General features: G+C 38.1%; 1 protein-coding gene across 6 annotated transcripts in view; it reads left to right on the top strand.

Annotated features, from left to right (window-relative positions):
- Topbp1 (DNA topoisomerase II binding protein 1) overlaps positions 1 to 16,232 on the top strand; it is a 57,155-nt gene extending 40,923 nt beyond the window's left edge. For all 6 annotated transcript variants that reach the window (XM_074059395.1, XM_074059396.1, XM_020165720.2 and 3 more), the window contains 9 exons: positions 1,048 to 1,240; positions 6,115 to 6,335; positions 7,223 to 7,389; positions 7,633 to 7,744; positions 8,996 to 9,159; positions 9,852 to 9,989; positions 11,718 to 11,807; positions 12,164 to 12,325; positions 15,341 to 16,232. In XM_074059395.1, the coding sequence (XP_073915496.1) occupies positions 1,048 to 1,240; positions 6,115 to 6,335; positions 7,223 to 7,389; positions 7,633 to 7,744; positions 8,996 to 9,159; positions 9,852 to 9,989; positions 11,718 to 11,807; positions 12,164 to 12,325; positions 15,341 to 15,484 (1,391 nt within the window). In that variant the 3' untranslated portion in view covers positions 15,485 to 16,232. The remainder of the gene's footprint in view (positions 1 to 1,047; positions 1,241 to 6,114; positions 6,336 to 7,222; positions 7,390 to 7,632; positions 7,745 to 8,995; positions 9,160 to 9,851; positions 9,990 to 11,717; positions 11,808 to 12,163; positions 12,326 to 15,340) is intronic.
- Positions 16,233 to 16,962: the final 730 nt, after the last annotated feature.

Here is a 16,962-nt window from a genome sequence, read left to right as displayed (position 1 = left end):
GGCAGGAGAGCTCAGGGATGGGTTAATACAACCCTGAGCTCTAGAAGTGCCAAGATGCATCTTGGGTGGCTTTGTTTACCTGGATACATTCATTGACCAGAGAATCTACATCTATACCCTTTAGTTCAGCATTACTCTCTGCATTTTTATGCACATAGCACAAAAATTTAGCACTTGTTTTAGGCCACCAACCCTCTGTCAAACCCCATTATTTAGCCTGGGCATACCTACCAACTCCAGTATTGTAATACCAGAATAACCCATATTGTAATCTTTAAAGTGAATTTTTGTCTGCATACCCTTGATGGCCTGGGCAGTTTCTCACATGGGCTTAAAGTAAATTTGAAGATTTGAACCTCTTGATTTGCATGATTTTTGTGGGGTTTTCTGGATCATGAGAGTAGTGAAACATTTTCAAAGGTTACTTCAGGCTGCTTTCAGGAAGAGCAGATTTACCTACTTAGTTAGCTCCACTCTATTCATTCCAAAAATATTTACTACCTACTTCAGTGTCTATAAAAAAAGATCAAAGATAAATATGTTATGGTCTGTGTTTTCATGAACCATTTGTGAAAGCAGGCACGTACACAAATGACTATACTGAATCTCAGAGTAAAGTATGCACCATGAGAGAAGATCAGAAGCAGACAGGGGGCTCTGCAAAAGGTCTTTCACTACAGGTCTTCACAAGGCTTCCTTATTATTTCATAGAGCACTTCGTGGTAAGGCTGCCTTTCTATTCTTTGGCATTCATAGTTTTCCTACATTAGTATATAGCCTCTTATAGTATTCAGTAAATGGCAAGTCAATGAATTTGTTCACCCAGATGTGGACAAAGTAGTTAATATAACATATAATCAAAAAGAGAAATTTACAACTAGGTATAGTGATGATGTATGTTGGTAACCCATACACTTGAGAGACTGAGGCAGGAGGTTTGTGAGGTCAAGGCCAGCCTGGGCTTCGTAGCAAGACTTTTTGTTAAACACAAAACAAAACTGAGGGAGAGATGGATTTACCTTGTTTGGTGTATTTATTTGTTTCAAGCTCTGACGCAGACCTTAGAGATGAGAGAGAACTTCCAAAAGCAGCTGCAGGAGATCATGTCTGCAACCTCCATAGTGAAACCCCAAGCACAGAGGCCTTCCCTCTCAAGAAGTGGCTGTAACAGTGCATCTTCAACCCCTGACAGCACTCGCTCTGCTCGAAGTGGACGAAGCAGAGTCCTGGAGGCGCTGAGGTGTGTACTTGTCACTGATGGTGGAAACATTAGGTGACGAGAGAAGGGTAGCTCCTCATTAGGGGCCTACTGGCTCAGTTCCGTGAGCCGAGCTAGTTTCCCTTTTGTTTTTTAACCAAGCAAGAAAGCAGAAGCATAGATATGAAAACCAATGAACAGGTTATGTCATTGAACTTTACCAAGCCAAAGCAATGTGCGTTATATTCCATCATCATCTTTTAGTTTTGGTTGTCTGCTGATGATATACTAACTTTCCTTCCATTGTTCTAAGTAGTTTTAGGATTCTTATTTGGAGATAAGAAGTCTACACAGAGGTTTTTGTCCCACTGTAAGCACCAACTTCAAGGTGAGGTATAATTAATACTTTTTAGTGCCTCCCATGAGATAGAAAGGATTTTAAGATCCATTAGAAATTTGATCCAACAGTTACACAATATACATTCTTCACAGTAGCCCATGGATCTTTCTCCAAAATAGATCATATTTTAGGACATAAGACAAGTCTTAATAAATTTAAGATAATAGAAATGGCCCATTATATTCTTTCAGACCTCAATGAAAGAAAACTAGTAGTCAGTAGCAAAAGAAACTACAGAAAATACTCGAACACATGAAGCATTGCTGAATGACCAATGGATCTTGAGGAAATAAGGGGGGGAAATCAGAAGGTTCCTGTAGTCTAAAGAAAATGAAAACACAACCTACCAGAACCTTTGAGATACAGCAAAGGCAATGCTGAGAGGAAAGTTTATAGCTTTGAACACCTATTTAAAAAAAAACCGAAACAAGACTGGAGGTATGGCTGAAGCGATAGAGTCCCTGCTTTGCAAGCACGAAGTCCCAGTTCAAGCCCCAGTCCCACCAAAAAAAAGCAAACAAACAAAAGAAAAAAACCCAGCAATCACAAGTTAATAACCTAATGATGTACCTTATTCTCTTACAAAAACAAGAACAAGCCAATTCCAAAACAAGTAGGTGGAAAGAAATATAGATTAGGGTAGGAATTAGTAAAGTGGATACTAAAAAAACAATACAAAGGATTAATGAAATTAAAATCTGGCTCTTTGAAAAAATAAAATTAATAAACCCTTAACCAAACTAAAAAAGAGGGAGAAGACCCAAATCAACAAAATTAGACATGAAAAAGGGTTCAAACCAACGCCAATGAAATCCAGAGGATCATCAGGGAATACTTCAAAAACTTATATTCTAATAAATTGGAGAGTCTAGAAGAAATGAATAAATTTCTAAAAGACTCATGACCTGCCTAAATTGACCCAATGGGAATCTGCAGCAAGCAATGAGACTGAAGCAGTAATAAAGTCTCCCAACAAAGAAGAGCCCAGTACTGGATGGATTCACAGTTGAATTTTATCAGAGCTTTAAAGAAGAACTAACCATTGCTACTGAAATTATTCCATGAAATAGGAAGGGGAAAAAATGCTACTGAACAAATTTTATGAAGCTAGTATTGCCCTGATAACAAAACCAGACAAGGACACCACAAAAAAAGATTATAAGCCAATTTCTTTGATGAACATAGATGTAAGAAATTTCAATAAAATACTTGTAAAATGAATTCAACAACACATTAAAAAGAACATGCACTAATCAAGTTGGTCTTATTCCAGGGATGCAAGGATAGTTCAACATATGCACATCAATAAATATAATATACCACGTATACAGAATTAAGTACAGAAATCACATGACCATCAGATGATGCATCTTTAGATGCAGAAAAGGTCTTTGGCAAAATTCAACATCCTTTCATGATAAAAGCTCTAAAGAAACTAGAAATAGAAGGAACATACCTCAACAAAATGAAGGCAACATGTGACAGACCTTTAGTCAACATTGCACTAAATGGAGAGAAATGGAAACTGTTTCCTCTAAAATCAGGAATGAGACAAGGTTGTCCATTCTCTCCACGCTTGTTCAAAATAGTACTGGAATTCCTAGCCAGAGCACTAAGGCAAGAGGAAGAAATAAAAGGGATACAAATAGAGAAGGAAGAAGCTACATTATCCCTGTTTGCAGACAGTATGATTCTATACTTAAAAGACCCAAACACTCTACCAAGAAACTCCTAGACTTGACAAACAGCTTTGGCAAAACTGTTTTGAATCTTGTTTAGCAGGATTCAAAATTAACATACAAAAATCAGTTGCTTTCTATCTGCCAACAACAAATAGGCAGAAAAGTCAGGAAATCTGACTTCACAATAGCCTCTAAAAATATAAAATACCTAGGAATAAACTTAATTGGAGTGATAAAAGACCTCTACAATGAAATCATAAAGCATTGAAGAAAGAAATTGAAGAAGACACCAGAAGATGGAAAGATCTCCTGTGCTCACAGATAGGCAGAATTACTGTTGTGAAAATAGTTATACTGCTGAAAATACAATATCCCAATGTCATTCTTCATAGAAATAGAAAAGTCAGTCCTAAGATTTATATGGAAGTAAAAACAAGCCCCAAATAGCCAAAGCAATCCTAAGCAGAAATAGCAATGCTAGAAGTATCTCAATGCTAGACTTCAAATTATACTACAGAGCCATATTAACAAAAATAGCACAATACTGGCTTAAAAGCAGGCCAATAGAAGACCCCAAAATAAGCCGACACAGCTATAGCCATCTGATTTTTGACAAAGGATCCAAAAACATACCTTGGAGAATCGACTGCCTCTTGAACAAATGGTGCTGGGAAAACTAGATATCTACATGCTAAAAATCCAAACTAGATCCCTGTCTTTGACCCTGTATAAAACAAATCAATTCAAAATGTAGCAAAGATCTTACTGTAATGAAACTACTATAAGGAAAACTTTTGATGTCATAGGCATAGGGAGTCATTTCCTAAACAGGACTCCAGTTGCCCATAAAATAAGAGCAAGAATTGATGGATAGGATTGCATGAAACTAAAAAGCTTCTGCATGTCAAAGGAAACAATTACCAGAATCAAGAGAAAACCCACAGAGTGGAAGAAAATCTTTGCCCGTTATTCATTTGGTGATGGGTGAATATCTAGGATATAGAAAGAGCTCAAACAATCCAGTTAATAAATGGGCAAATTAATTAAGCATATAGTTCTCAGAAGAAGTACAAATGCCTAAGAAGCAACCTTAGCCATAAAGGAAATGCACATCAAAACTACATTGAGATTCTATCTCACCCCAGTCAGAATGGCTGTCATCAAGAAAACAAACAATGCTGGCAAGGATAGGACCCTTATACACTGTTGGTTGGGGATATATACTAGAGCAACCTCTGTATCAGCATAATATACATATGATGCATCATAATATATCCGTATATCAGTATGGAGGTTCCTCAGAAAGCTCAAACTAAAACTGTCTTATGACCTCTTGAGTATATCTCCCTTGAGCATTTATCTGAAGGACTACAAATCAGTATACAAGAGAGACACTTAAACACCTATGTTCATCACAACACTATATACAGTATAGCTAAGCTGTGGAAACAGCCTAGGTGCCCAACAACCAATGGATAAAGAAAATGTGGTATATATACACAATGGAGTATTATTTAGACACAAAAAAATTAAAATTATGTCATTTGCAGGAAAATAGATGGAACTGGAGATCACCATTTGGAGCAAAATAAGCCAAATCCAGAAAGCTTATATGTGAACTCTGGATCTAAAATGATAATAATGATGATAAAAAGGGATATGAATGTAAAAGGGAACTATAGGGGAGTGGAATCAGTAGGAGGGGGAGAGCAAAGTGTATTACATGTATATATATGAAGATTTCATAATGAAACTTTGAAAAGGCAGGGGGAGGTAAGAAGATAGCTAAGGAAATATAATGGAGGAGGTGAACTTGTTCAAAGTACGGTGTATGCATCTGAAATATTTATAATGCAGCTATCTTAATAAAATTTTTGAAAAATGAAATTATATACATATAAATATAAAGAACATGCTTAGAATTCTATTTTCTCTTGTGGAATTGTTATGATTACACTGTAAAGCACACTTAAATGTAATCACTGAATGGTTAGTCTGCCATAGACTATGGAAAGTTTGATTGGCAAGGACCAAAAGAATTTAAAAAGCAGCTCTAAAGTTAGCCTCCCATTTAATTATAGGTCATATAATTCCAAGTGATAAAAATATAGCTATTAGGCAGAGAAACCACAGTTTTCTTAAAAATTGCCATGTTTCCCTAACCTATGTACTTAAGAGATTACCCCCACCCCTTTTTAAGGTGGTGTTGGGTTGGTTTGAACTCAAGGTCTACACCTTGAGTTTCCTTTATGGCTAAACAGGACTCCAGTTGCCCATAAAATAATACTGGGGTTTGAACTCAAGGTCTACACCTTGGGCCACTCCACCAGCCCTTTTTTGTGAAGGGTTTTTTTGAGATAGGGTCTCACAAACTATTTTGCCCAGGCTGGCTTTGAACCATGATCCTCCTGATCTCTGCCTCCTGAGTAGCTAGGATTACAGGCGTGAGCAGCACCTAGCAACTACTGGGGTTTGAACTTAGGGCTTCACTTTGTTAGGTGAGCCTCAACCTCTAGCCTGAGAAATCCCATTTTTAAATGAAGCAATTATTTTAGAATTTCTAAGAAATTTCTTAACAATGTTAAGCTTTCCCTTTGAATTTTTAAACATGTAGACATTCCATTAAAATATGTGTTTAAGTTTTTGGGAGAAACATTTTAAAAAGAACGTTTCCTTTGGTTCATTTATTCAGTGAATCCCATCATGTGCTTTCTTCCTGCAGAGTGTCAGGCATATAAAAATGAACCACAAAGCCTTCACAGTGTAAGGTACAGATTTTATGTGCTTGTATTTTGTTATGGCACTTATTTTAAATTGTCTCTTTGATTCCTTAGGCAGTCTCGACAAATAGTACCTGATGTCAACACAGAGCCCTCCCAAAACGAACAGATCATTTGGGATGATCCAACAGCGAGGGAGGAGAGAGCAAGGCTTGCCAGCAATCTGCAGTGGCCCAGCTGTCCCACGCAGTACTCTGAACTGCAGGTGGACATTAAAACATTGGTAGATTCTCCATTTCAAAAGCCTGTGCATGATGCAGAAGTTGCTGAACAGGGTAATGGAAAAAACTGTTAATTTTTTTTATCAGGTACAGGTTGGACTCAAAGATAAGCACATTGTGGCTCTCTGAATTGTATGCACAAATAAAAACTAATGAGGTTCTCACTTTATCAGTAAATTGAAAAGTACACTCAAAGTGCAGATTTGAAGTTTAGGATTAGACATTTTTCCCCAACATGGTTTTCACCATTCTTTCATTCCAGTCCTTTTTGCATCTGTACAGTTACTGCATGTTTTTCTCACTGTTGTCTCATTTTCATTTCCCTATTCTGAATTCCACCCAGCTATACCCACATTTGTTCTTTGGACTATGAGTTCTTTCTGAGTTGGCCAATTTTTTTGAATTTTTACCTTGAAAACAAATGCTTCCTGTCTCTCTCACCTTTTTTCTCTTTTTCACATTGCACAGTTATTTCTCTCTACCAAATGTATAGATTTATCTCAGCCTCTCATTTTCTCCAAGTAGAAAAGCAAGTAGAATTGCTTTCATTTCATTAATTTTGGTTATACCTTTCTGATGAAAGACTAGTGTTTAAAGAAAGGGTTAGAGAAACCCAAACAGCACATTTGCCTTTTTAAAGTTAATTAACATGTTTATTTATAGGTTCTAGAGTCACTTTTTTGTGTGCACTTTTTTTTTCCCTTTGTTTTTAGTTTTGAGTCGGCTGTAGCCCAGGCTAACCTTAAATTTGAGATTCTCCTGCCTCAGCCTCCTGAGTGATGGAAATACAGGCATGTGCCACCCTGCCCAGCTTGTGTGTCATTTTTACATTGCAGATTTTGTGTTTCATTTCATTTTAGCCAAGACAGATGAGAATATTTCCTAGAATTTGTTTAGTCGTATTTGGATGGTATCACCCTGCAGTATTTTTTTGCCCTCAGCTGTCTGTGATCCTGGAAGTACATGTGTGACTGAAGCCCCAAAACACCTGATCTCTGAAGAAGTGGAAACTCCAACAAAAGACGGTCACCTGATCCCGACTCCTCAGGCCCCCAGCATTGCCTTCCCCCTGGCCAACCCACCTGTGGCTCCACAGCCTAGAGAAAAGGTTAGCTGACCCTTGGAGTGGTGGTGGGGCTTTTGGATTTCACTGTTGTGTCATAATAGAAGTTTGTCATCTTCAATAGCAGAGGTTCATCAAATGATGAAAACTGCATTTCTTTGCCTTGCATTATGATTTGTATATTTGATAACTCAGAAGACTGAGTAAAATGTCACTGCAAAATAACTATACCTGATAACTTTTTTAATGTTAATTTTCTTTTTCGAAAATAAAACTATCCCGTTCCAGATTGTAACACTGGAGGAGACTCATGAAAAATTTAAAAAGCAGTACATATTCCAGTTGTCATCTCTGAATCCTCAAGAACGTATTGACTATTGTCATCTGATTGAAAAACTAGGTACCAGTGTTTTATTTGAAAATGTCTTATAATAACAACCTTATTCGGAAGTCAAATGTAGTCAATACTGATGCCATTTGTAATGTAGAAGTTGAGAAGAGTATGGGTAACTTGTCAAAGGTGTACATTGAGTCAGCAATAAAGCTTTGGTCGTATAAAGTTATGTCCAAATCACTGTCATGGGAATTAAGGATTTAAAAGATTCAGCCAGGAGTGGTGGCACACGACTGTAATCACAACACTTGAAAGGCAGAGGCAAGAGGATCACAAATTCAAGACCAGCCTGACTACATAGTGAGATCATGTCTCAGTTCCCCCCGCAACACCAGAAAATTGCTTTTTGTTGTTAAGATTTAAATTGAAATCAGCAATTAAGAATCTCCTGTACTAGTGCATTTGTTTATTGATGAAACCTTGGACAGTCTCATTGAAATGATAGGCTTACAATATCAATAAACCCACATCTTAATAAACTTGGAAGTGTAGTAACATCCAGAGGGCAGCTCCTCCCTGTGTACTCATTCCCTAGGCATCAGGCTCTCATCTGACCCCAGAAGCAGCATACTGGAAGAGAGGCCACATGTGCCATTCTACATGGTCTGGTAGCCACATGTGGAAAAGTAAAAAGAAACAGGTTAAATTGCTTTTACACATATTTTATTAAACTTAGTGTGTGCAAAGTAACATGCAACTGGTATAAAGTATCAGATATTTTACATTCTTTTGTAATAAGTCTTTGAAGTCTTTTATACTTACAGCATGTGTCCAGTGGCTATTGTATTGAATAAAGTAGCTTTACAAAGTTAGGAAAAATATTTTAAGAAAGTAGTCTGGCAGCTTGACATGAAGAAAGAAGATTCTCAGAAACTGTGGGGCTGGGTGTGATGGTGCTCTCATGTAATCTTTGTACTCAGGAGGCTGAGGCAGGGTGGTGGTGAATTTGAGGCCAGCCAGGGCTGTGTACTGAGACCTTACCTAAAAAAAAGAAGAAAAAAATGGGGCCAGAAGGATGTAGCTCCATGGTAGAGCAATTGCCTACTATGCTCACCACAAAAAGGGAGGGGGCAGTTTGATGACAAAGTTTTGGTAATTTTAGAATCTACATGACCAGTGGGGGTGAGGCTGTCATTTTACTATGTCATCTACTTTTGTATTTAAAATATTTATAAGCTTTATTTTGGTGGGGGTGTGTGACTGACACTGTGCATAAGTAATTTCTGTGCACAGTTGACATTCTCCTTTCTCTCGTAGGTGGGTTGGTGATAGAGAAGCAGTGCTTTGACCCCAGCTGCACACACATTGTTGTAGGGCACCCACTTCGAAATGAGAAGTATTTAGCCTCAGTGGCAGCTGGGAAGTGGGTGCTTCACCGCTCCTACCTTGAAGCCTGCAGGACTGCTGGACACTTCATGCAGGTATGGGTTCACGTGGTTGGGAAGGTTGGTTTGTCTTTACAAGTACATGCCCAGAGAGGCTCTGGCACATACACTGATGTCTGCAGTTGAAGTAACCCCGCGTGACCAGTTAGATTACACCAGCTGTATAAGTTTTGTGGTAGCAAAGTGAAAAAGAGATTATAGAACCATGTTTTCTTAGCAAGAGATTTCAGGATTGTCATTGTAAGCTTTTTCCTTTACTACTAGCCCATTAAGTATTGAAGTAAGTATTGTAAACCAAACACTGTAGTTTTTCAAGTTTTCAACTAGAGCCCCTTAGGAATCTCTCCATAGACATCCTAAGTTCTCAATGCATCCATCCCTCCACTGAGACTCCTTCTGTGAAGTGACTCTTATAGCAGGTGAAGCCCAATGAGCTAAATATTAACAGTTGCCAAAATGTAGTTATCTTGCCAAGGAGTATGTTTTGTAGAAATGTATGCAGTGTAGTTCTGATTTTTATGAAAAGCCAGATACACTTGATTCTTAATTTGAAACCAAATTAATCTATATATTTCACGTGCTTACCAGACGTCTACTCAGTACTTTGTAACGGTTGAATGTACAGCTTTAATCTTACTAGATTAAAGGTTCATTGAGGTGAGACCTGTGTGTTGCACAGTTCTCCCTGTATTAGAGGAATTCAAACATTTGTTGCATTAATTTTCTAGGAAGAAGACTATGAGTGGGGTAGTAGTTCCATACTTGACGTTTTGACTGGCATCAATGTACAGCAACGAAGACTAGCACTTGCAGCAATGCGGTGGAGGAAAAAAATCCAGCAAAGACAAGAATCAGGCATTGTTGAGGTATTTATATGTAATATAAATGGCATTCAGTATTGTGACTGTTGCAGTTTGTTTGTTTGTTTGTTTGTTTTAAAGAGAACATGCTTGACAAAATAATTCTTGATTTTGGTCCCTTGATAGATAGGCTTTGTTTGGGCATTCTGAATTGAGCTTACTATTAATTCCTAACTCTTCTAATTGTATTTCACAGTAAGATACATACCTTGATGGCTCTTCTAGAAATATGTGTGTGAAATATGGCCTGTACTATATTTCTTCTGAAGAGTTCTTTTCAGCATTAGCTACAGGCTAATGCTGGGTCCGTGGGCTACTCCTTTGGAGGAGAAGAGTATATACTGTGGGCAGATGGGGAGATACATCCTTATTTTTCTAACCTAATTGAAAGTTAGCCTTTCCTTTAACTATAGTTCTAGGCATTAAGTCACAACACTTTCTAACAGTTCTTGTGAGATATTTTAGTTTTGCATTATCATGGCAAGTATCCCGAAATATCATTTGTGCTCATCACCACTGTAAATTGTAGTAGGTGTCAGACCCATCCTTAGCGCTTGTGATGTAGTGCGTTAATAAAAAGTACATCTGTTAACATCACACATGTGCTTTTAATATTTTGGTAACGTTCCATGCACTGCTTTCCTTTATAGTTGAACTTTAAAAAGCCATTACTAATATGGTATGGAAATTATATATCTGTAAAGCTGTTATTAAAAGAAATGTTTTAGAGAAGGGGTTCATAAGTTTCATCAGACTGCCAAAGGGGTCTTCCTCACAAAAGGCTGTGGACTCCTGAATGAAAATAATCTTTCCTATTACATTCCAAATTCTCCAACATCTCCAAGTCTTCATTGGCCTTGATTCCCCTTCTTTGACAGTAGTTTTACTGGCTTCTGTTAAGTGTTACTCCCTACCTACTTAAATATTTTATATTTGCAACTTGCAAACTTTTTTTTCCCCTTAGTTTTGGTGTTTCTGAGACAGGGTCTCACTATGTAGCCCAGGTTGGCCTGGAAGTCAGGATCCTCCTGCCTTTGTCTCCTGAGTGCTGAGACTTTGCATGTGCTACCACGCAAAATTCAAGTGCCATGTGGTCCATGTGGCTTTTTTTCCTTCTTTTCTTTCCTCGTGGTGCTGGGGATCAAAGCCAGGGCATGCTAGGCCGCAACCCCAACTTGCAAACATTTTAAAGAGAAATATAATGAAGACTTCATCTAATCTAAAATGTTATGCATTAAGGTCTCCCCTTGGTTGTTTTGTTTTGTTTTGTTGTGGTACTAGGACTTGAACTCAAGGACTACACCTTGAACCACTCCACGAGCCTTTTTTTGTGAGGAGTTCTTTCTGGACAGGGAAGATAGGGTCTTGCCAACTATTTGCCTGGGCTAGCCTCAAACTGTGATCCTCCTGATATTTGCCTCCTGAGTAGCTAGGATTACAGGCATGAGCCACTAGTGCCCAACTTCCCCTTGGTTAATTGTAAGGGAAAAATAGTAGAAACGACAAAACATAAACTGCTTTGTTTTAATATTACTTAATCATTACATTTTATTCATTTCTCAAGTATTTATTGATGGCCTATTGTGTCCCAGAAACTGATGGTCTGTGTTTCAGATTATTCTGACCAAAGATTATTTGTTGACATCAAACTGAATCTACATATCATAGCATGCATTAAAATAAATACCATTTATCTTCCAAATGATTTCAACACTGATTATTTTTCATTTATAGGGGGCATTTAGTGGATGGAAGGTCATTTTACATGTTGACCAGTCCCGAGAAGCAGGGTTCAAACGCCTTCTTCAGTCAGGAGGAGCAAAGGTTTGTATCAAATCAACTGGCTGCTTTTTTTTTTTTTTTTTTTTTTTATGATACTGGGCCTGAACTCAGGGCCTTCACCTTGACCACCAGCCCTTTTTAAGATGAGTATTTTCGAGATAGGGTCTCACAAACTATTTGCCTGTGCTGGCTTTGAACTGCAATCCTCCTAATCGCTGCCTCCTGAGTAGCTAGGATTACAGGCGTGAGCCACCAGCACCTGGCTGTATCGAATCAACTTACTGAAGTTTTTTTTTATATGAATTGTTATCTATCCAAGTTGCTGTGATGGATATATATTGCATAGATGAACTGCTTCCAACTCTGGTAGATTGTGATACTTCTTGTTTTTTCATTAGGTGCTACCTGGTCACTCTGTACCTTTTTTTAAAGAGGCCACACATCTCTTTTCTGACTTGAATAAACTGAAACCAGATGACTCAGGAATTAATATAGCAGAGGCTGTAGCCCAGAACGTGCACTGCTTGAGAACAGAATACATTGCCGATTTTCTTATGCAGGTTAGTCACATTCTGTCCTTGTCTTACTACCAGAGATGGGCTTACACCTACGAAGAGAAATAACTGCACCTCAGAATCCTGCTGTTCTACTCAACATAACCTTTCAGTTTCCGTTCCATATTGTGTAATAACTGACTCATAAAAACATTTAGCATGAAAGTAAAATATGACAATATTATAGGACTCTTAAGTACCTCCGAAAGAGTTAGAAGTAGAAATTGGTTGTAGGAGTCCAAGGAGAATCATTTATCTGAGGGTCTTTTTTAGTTTTCTTGACCCTTTGTGTTGATATTCAGTAAATATCTATGTTAGATATGGTGGTAAATTAAGCATTTGCTATCTGGAGGACTTACTGCACTTGTGTTCAGAATTGGCCTGTGTTACACGATTTGAATGGGCAAAGAAAAATCTTCCTGACACCAGAGTGCCCGAAAGACCGTTAGGAATCAGCATGTAATCAAGTCTCAGTATGTAGAATTTACAATGGAATGGTGTAGAAGTAAGGGGAAGCCAAAACTCAGGCTGCTTTGTGATCTTGCTGCTTGTGCTTAGGGGTTGCTCAAGGTTTAATAGGAGGAATGCCTAAAACATAAATATGAAACCTTTGCACAAATTGTGCATACTGATTTGGACTTAGTAATCCAGTAATAAGTCTCCTTGAGCACGGAAATAACCTATAAAAAAGCTCAGGTCAGTGAGACATGTAAAGTTCTAAAAACTTTAAACTCCCTTTAATGGAAGGCTGGAGTATAGCTCAATAGTGGAGCGCTTGCCTAGCTTGAACAAGGCCTGGGTTCAGTCCCCACCACTGCAAGAAAACAAAACCAAATGGAGAAGAGGATAGAGTTTGGGCAGAGGTAGATAAATCCTACCATGTCTTACTGCCTCCAGGAATCCTGGCCCCACTTCTAGACTTACAAGACAAAAACCAAAAAGTGCTACGAAGATCTCATGAACATTTAGGCCAGCAAAAGAACATATGTCAAAAACAACAGACTTGTCTCTCTCCATAACCTCAATATCAAAAGTCTGGACAACAGCACTTACATAATTAAGGAGAAACGTTTGTTACCCAGAAATTTCATATTTAGCCAAACTGTTTCATGTATTAAAAAAATTGAAAAATAGGTAAGGACTCCAGTATGTCCTGAAACAATTGATAAATCTTAAGCTAACTGAATGAACATATATCAACATCAGAAACTCCAGAATAGGGAAGTTGGGATGCTACACTTGACATTTACTGCTCCCTCATGGAAATATAATCGGAAATATAAATATGTATGCCAGGTATGGTAGCACATTCCTGTAATCCCAACACTCGGGAGGGCTGAGGCAGGAGGGTCATGAATTCAAGGTCATCCTGAGCTACATAGACCCTATCTCAAAAAGAAAAAAAAAATGCTTCTAAAATAGTTTTTTGTTTGTTTTGTGGTACTGGGGGTTTGAACTCGGTTTCACACATGCTAGGCAACGAGCTCTACCACTTGAGCTGTGCCCTAGCCCTAACATAGTTAAGTCAAAAAACAACCTGAACACATTCACATAAAGAAATATTATACAACTATTAAAAGTTGTGTTTATGGAGATTTTTTTTTTTTTTTTAAGGCATGGGAAAATATATGGGGAGACCCTGTCTCAAACCAGCAAAAACTAAAGAGAAAGAGAAGAAAGAAGCTGTCAGGCCTTTTCTCACAGAGTCTTGTTACCATTTTATACTTCCACCAGCAGTGCATAAAAATTGCAGTTGTTCCTTATTCCCATCCACATTGGCGTTGTCATTCATGATTTATAGCCATGTAGTAGTTCATCATGGGGTCACATTGTGATTCTTTCTTTGATGGCTGATGTTGTTAATTGCTTTTTTCTTCATGGCTGAATTTTGTATCCTGCCTAGAGGGTCCTTTATTTTCTCCAAGGTACCGCTGTACTCTAAATACTCTTTCGCTAAAACTTTACAATTTTAGCTTTTTTTATGTTTAGGTCTGTTGTCTATTGTAGACATTGTGGTTTTAGTTTTCATCTCCCTGTTGACTAGTGAAGTTGAGCATTACCTGTTGTGCATATGTGTCCTGTTTATATCTTCTCCATTAAAACGTCTGCTCATGTCTTCCCATTTTCTGATTGAGTTGGGTTCTTGTGTGTGTGGTGTTTGTTTTGGGGGGTGATTGTGGAACCTTGAGTGTTTTGTTTTGGATAATAGTCCTTTGTTAGATATGTGGTTTGTGAATATTTTCTCCCAGTCTGTAGCTTCTCTTTATCTTTTTATTTATTTGTTTGCTTGTTTATGTATTATTTTGGTGTTTTGAGGCAGGGTCTCCCTGTTTAACCCAGGTTGCTCTTGAACTGGCTATGTAGCACAAGCTGGTCGTAAACTCAGTCCTCCTGCCTCGGCCTCCCAAGTGCTGGGATTGCAGGCTGTGCCACCACACCTGGCTCTCTATCCTTTTAACAGGGTGTTTTGCAGAGAAGAGGTTTTAGATTTTAATGTGGTTTATCCAGTCTGCCTTATTTGTCACAACATCAAGTTTCATTACACATATGGTAAGGGAGGAAAGGTCTTTTCTTCTTAAATATTGGAAAATGGCTGTGAAAGAGAAAAATGCAGGGGTTTGAGTCAGGAGGAGAAGACTACAAATTTTGGCTTTGCCACTTGCTAGGTATGTGACATTGGGTCTTATTTAACCTTTTAAGGTTTAATCTGTAAAAAGGGGATGAGAAACACCTGCTTGGGGTAGGGCAGTTACACTAAGCACATAATTCACACTTAACTGTTGGCCATCTTGTTCCCTATTTTACCCATGAAACCATGATTAAGATCTGAGCTACCCGTTTTTTGTCCCACAGGGTCCTGTCACTAGTATGACATGTCCTAATTGGCACAATTTGAAAGAACTGAGGAATTAATGGCTTTTCTTTTCAGTTTTTCTTATCAGAAAGCTGAGTAAAGGGATCTATTGCTTGAGTACCTACGTTTGCAATCTGAGAAAAGTAATATTTACTCTTCCTTTATAGGAATCCCCTCCTTGTGTAGAAAATTACTGTCTACCAGAAGCTGTTTCATTTCTTCAGAATAATAAGGAACTTGGGCCTGTATTATCACAAAAGAGGAAAGCTCCTACAGAGAAAAACAAAATAAAACGACCTAGAGTACACTAATCAGATCTACTCTTCACTTAACCAAACATTAAATGTTCTAAGTTAAAAGGCTGAATGTTACTGTGATGGATTTGTGTAATGACTTAAAGACAAATGTCTGAAAATTTTTGCATCAGAATGTACTGATGGTCCCGCTTGAAGTTTTTAACAGCTGAAATTTTAATCACTGAACGATTAACTGTTCCTTAATAAAGTTACCTTAAATAACAAGGGCTGTGGGTGTAGCTCAGTGCTAGTGTTTGCCCAGCATGCGCAAAGCCCTGGATTCCACCCGCAGCACTGCAAAAAAAAAAAAGAAAAATTCCTCAGCCAGATTGTTATTAAGCCACAGTGAGCGTGTAAGGGGCTTTCTGTTTATTTTTCTTGTGACTCTGTGAAGCTGTAGCTAGTGTAAGTTTTAACAAAGTGATGGATTTTGCTTCAAAATGTCTCCCCTTAATTCATAAACAGAAGTTGTCGATTGGGGTTTATTCATGTTTTCCCTGATTTTTTAACTTCTCACCATTTTACCTCTTTTTAACAGAAGCTTGAGCACAGGCTTAGTGAGGAAGCTGGGGCTATAAATGTGTGTATATATGTAAATGTGTGTGTGTGTACAAACCTCCATGATGTTTGCCAAGTTTGGGCACTAAAACTTGGAAAATATGACAATAAAGAATAAAAATAGTGACTCACTACTAACTAGTATGAAGATGTGTTCTGTTGGATCTGTTGAAGCAATAAAAGATTTGTAAAACTTAAAAATGAATTGCTAACATTTCTGGTGTTTGTTATTTGTGCAGCATTTTGTTCTATTAGGTTTAAGAAGAAAACACATTGAAATTACTGAATTAATTGCCTGCATTATGCTAAGCCTAAATACCAAATACTCTATGCGTTACCACAGCTCTCTGACTGTAAGACGACCTCATCTTTCTTCAGGGACAAACAATTATGCTAGACTGTAATTTTGATGTAAACTGTTCACTTCCTTTAAAAGGCAAACTCAAGGGAGAGTCTCAACTTGGATGCAAAACCCCCTAAATTATCATCAGATTTTCCTCAAGATGGAGGAGACTATCCCTGCCCCTTGGGCTCTGAGCAGGCTCACAGCTGAGAAAACAGTTCTACACTGAGGAGAGAAGTGTGCCAGCACTGCCTTGTGAACTGCACCCAGCCCGCCCCAAACCACAGGGGCCTCATTTTATCAGCCGTTTGATGTTAGCTAAATCATTTTGTCCATTGGCAGTAAGTTTCCCTGAATGTTACAACTTTAAAATTCTTTCAAATACTTCTCAAAACTTTTTTCTTTCAGTGCTGGGAACCAAACCCAGGACCTCAGGCATGGTAAGCATGCCTTCTACCACTTAACTACTTCTCGATGAGCACACCATTGGTTTTAAAACGTGATTCTTTCCTTCGCAGATAAAATTGCCTGATCTGCTGTTTGCTTTTTCTGCCACTTTGGGTCCATGAGGGCTCAGATGGCGGGTTCTCCT

Source organism: Castor canadensis, chromosome 17, assembly GCF_047511655.1.
Source record: "Castor canadensis chromosome 17, mCasCan1.hap1v2, whole genome shotgun sequence".
Classification (NCBI taxonomy): domain Eukaryota; kingdom Metazoa; phylum Chordata; class Mammalia; order Rodentia; family Castoridae; genus Castor; species Castor canadensis.
Note: the sequence above shows the minus strand (reverse complement) of the source record. Positions and strands in the feature narration are given on the sequence as shown.